This window comes from Vombatus ursinus, unplaced genomic scaffold (assembly GCF_900497805.2).
Source record: "Vombatus ursinus unplaced genomic scaffold, bare-nosed wombat genome assembly UNPS02014847.1, whole genome shotgun sequence".
In the NCBI taxonomy this organism is placed as follows: domain Eukaryota; kingdom Metazoa; phylum Chordata; class Mammalia; order Diprotodontia; family Vombatidae; genus Vombatus; species Vombatus ursinus.
The window spans coordinates 5,216,174-5,219,858 of NW_020954625.1; the positions used below are offsets into that span (position 1 = coordinate 5,216,174).

The following is a 3,685-nucleotide window of genomic DNA, read 5'->3' on the forward strand; positions in this document are numbered from 1 at the left end:
CTCTCTCTCTCTCTCTCTCTCTCTCTCTCTCTCTCTCTCTCTCTCTCAGATAATTTCACGTTTGGGATTCTCAAATTCAGAATCACAAGCGGCTAGGACTAAACAGGGATTTTAAAGATCATTGCTTCCACCAATTACAGATGAGGTTCTGAGAAATTCAGCGCTTGCCTAAAAGTATGTAACTAGTGGCAAAGCCAATATTCAAGCCCCAATCTTTGGATGTCAAATTCACAGCTATTTCTACAACTCCACCCAGTTCTGGTGCTTCAGCTCAAGGCCATGTCATCAGGATGTGGAGCAAAGAAAACCCACTATTCTGGCTGAGTTTCCAGGAGCCAAGAGAATGGGAATAGGAAGAAAGAAGGAGAATCTTTTTAACTGGCATTCTTGGAAACTCGGGGGCCTGATCTACTGTCTCAGGAGAAGAGGGGTGACCCTTTGGTCATTACCTTCTGGTCCCTTTGTCACAACACTGTGATGTACACACTGCTGTAAGGAAAGATTCTCCCAGGGAATCCATAAATGGGGAAGGGGGCTTTATAGCAAGGCCTGTCATGGTGGTGGTGATGGGGTGCCACTAAAGTGAACCCATCAGGAGAAGATGGTGGTTTAATGGACAGTGTATTTGGATTTGAAGCCCAAAATCCCTGAGTTTGTATCTAAGCCCCAAAATTTATAAGCTGCATGACCTGGGACAAGTCATTTAACATTTCAGCCTCAGTTTCTCGATCTGTAAAATCTGGGGGTGGGGACCTGAATTCAGTATCCTTGGAAGCACCTTCTGGTTTACATATTTTATGAACTGAGGAAGGGCAGAGATTTGACTTCCTATGTTACTCCAGAAAGAAAGACCCCAGTTGTCTGAGGGAGAATCAGGACAACTTAGAAGAGGGAAGATGGGAGGGTAGATCTTCCTGACAAGCCCAGTTACAAGACCTTGGAACAGATAAGTGAAGGGAGCTGTGGAATTCCCTGCCCCAGAAGTAACAAAGCACAGAATAAATCCCTATCTGCATTGTTGGTGGCAAGAAGATGGACTAGATGACATCTGGAGGTTCCTTCCAGGACAGAAATTAATAGAAGGGTTAAGAGAGGAGAGGTTTTCTGTTTTGGGGTGGAAGGGAGGAGAGGTTGCATTCAATAATCCATCAAAGAGTTCAGAGACTCACAGGTTAGCATGGTTAGGAGCTGGCAGAGGTCTTAGAGATCATTTGATCCAACCCTCTCTTTACAGATATGGAAATCTAAAGCTGGGAGAGGGGAAATAATGTGTCCAACATCACACAGACCTGGGATTTGAACCCCTGTCTTCTGACTCAGAATCCAGTGACCTTATTAGTCTTTCACACCAGTCCCCCACTCTGAGACTTTCTTTTCCCTCCTCACACCCACTTCCCAGTTTTCTCTCATTTTAGAGTGGAGGAAAGTGAGGCTCAGAAAATGATCTATAGGATCCTCACTATTGCCATCCCAGGAAAAACAAAGGGGCTTCTCTGAAGGGCATTGGCCCAAGCTACTGTGAGACAGTCCTCCAGCACCTCTCGCCTTGAGCCCTGTACACTGTAGGCCAGACCCTGCCAAAGCACTTCTGGTCCAGATCTCAGGGTAGCCAGAGAATGGGGACAATATCACTTTATAACTTCCCTCCTTTCTTTGTCGCTCTGTGTCTCTGGCCATCTCTCTCTGTCTCTTGCCCTTGCTTCCGTTCTCTCCACACACTCCAGCTTCCCATGAAATTAAATGGAACTCAGCAGAGCCTGTGAGTAAAGAGAGAGACAGGGTAGGGTAAAGGGAAGAGAAAGAAATCGTGAAAAGAGAGGGCCGAGGAGGGACAGGCGGGGAGCGAGGGAGCGAGAAGAAGTTCTGGTTCGCCGAGTGAGTGAGGGTCTTTGATGAACCCAAAGTTGCTGGAACGCAGCGGGTGGAGAGCAGTGAACTCAAGGGCAGACTGAGTGATTCCCCCCCCCTCCTCCCACCCCGCCCCCAGGCCCTTTGTCCCTATCCAGCTGTGCCCTGCGGGGGAGGGGGGAAAGGGAGGGAGGGTTCGCGTGGCGGGGCCCCGAGGGCCTGCTGCGCTGATTGGCCCGTTGGGCAGCCAGCAGTGGGGCAGGCACGCTCCGGGCCCGGGCCGATAAGATAAAGCGTTCCGAGGTGGGCACACGTCTGGTGGCTCCGGAAATCCCCCGCTGTCCCTGGGGTGGCAAGCAAATATAAGGGAGGGCCCTCTGCTCCTACCCAACGAGTCGTGTGCTGGACTTTCAGCCTGCAGCGTTTCTGGTCCTTCCTCTGCTCTGACTCTTTTTCCTCCTCTTCCTCCTCCTCCTCCTCCTCCGTGTTCACCCGACCCCGCGCAGAGACCCCAGGAGGCCACAGCCTGCACCTCTCCTGGGGTGAGCAGGAGGACGGGAAGGCGGCTTTCGGGTCCGCCCCGGCTGTGCTCTGCCTCTTCCCCTCTGAGCTAGGTAAAACTTTTTTCTGGGGGCACCCCGAAGTCACGGGGTGAGGGGCGGCCGGGTATCCTTCTACACCAAGGCAGGTTCCCGGGCGTTTGGACCCTTCCCCACTTCCAGGGGCACTGGGGTCCCAGCTGGGGCGGGAGGGCAGGGGTGGGCGTCCCGCGGAGATTGCTCTTCCTGCCCACTACAGGATGTCCCCCAAGCCCGCCTGCGTGGTGACCAGCGAGCCGCCCTTTCCGACAGCTTCAGACGCAGCCACCGCCACAGACGTCGGGCTGTACGCCTCTTGTGCCTTGTCCCCGCCCGGCAGCCCCAGCCCTGCGCCGCCGCGGACCTGCGCCGAAAGCGAGGCCCGCGGAGCTCCCAAGAAGGGCAGGGCTCGGCGCGGGGGTCGCAGCCGGCCCAAGAGCGACGCGGCGCTAAGCAGACAGCGGCGTAGCCGGCGCATGAAAGCCAACGATCGCGAGCGCAACCGAATGCACAACCTCAACTCGGCGCTGGACGCGCTGCGCGGCGTTCTGCCCACCTTCCCGGACGACGCCAAGCTCACCAAGATTGAGACGCTGCGCTTTGCGCACAACTACATCTGGGCGCTGACCGAGACGCTTCGCATGGGGGACCACGGTCTCCGGGGGCTAGGGCTGGGCCTGGGGATGGGCCTGGCCCCACCGCCGCTCCCTTCTGGGGAGCTTAGCAGCCCTGGCAGCGCCTCCTCCGCCGCCGGGGAGTGGGGCTCGTTGTACTCTCCAGCCTCGCAGGCGGGCAGCCTGAGCCCCACCGCCTCTCTGGAGGAGCCGCCGCCCTTGCACTCAGCCGGCTCCCCGGTCTGCCTGGGCCCCGAAGTCCTGTCCTTCCCCGACTTTGTGTAGAGGGGCCCAGGAGAGCCTGAGAGGGAGTGGGCTCTTAGGGCTAACTCACACGCCCACGCGCGGGCGCACGCTCTGGGCCACTAAATATTCGGCCCGTTTCAGATTCTTCTTCCCCGGTCCCCAGCTTCTTTCAGGTTTGGTGGACTTAAGCATAATCTTTCTTCTCGAGCAAGCCAAGAATCGGCATGCCAAGAAGTGTCTGCAGCTTAGCCAACAGGTCCCACCGAGCTCCTACAAAGAGGACCAGATTAATAGTGCCAGAATCAAATTTACCTTCTCATGGCCACATGCTTGTCTGCCTGACCTGCTCTCTGCTGCCTCCTGTCTCTCTGTCTGTCCTGGTCTGCACATTTTTCTACC

General features: G+C 55.7%; 1 protein-coding gene across 1 annotated transcript; it reads left to right on the plus strand.

Annotated features, from left to right (window-relative positions):
- Positions 1-2,647: 2,647 nt before the first annotated feature.
- NEUROG3 (neurogenin 3) lies at positions 2,648-3,325 on the plus strand. The gene has a single exon (XM_027840558.1). The coding sequence runs from the start codon at positions 2,648-2,650 to the stop codon at positions 3,323-3,325; it is 678 nt and encodes a 225-aa protein (XP_027696359.1).
- The last annotated feature ends 360 nt before the right edge of the window (positions 3,326-3,685 follow it).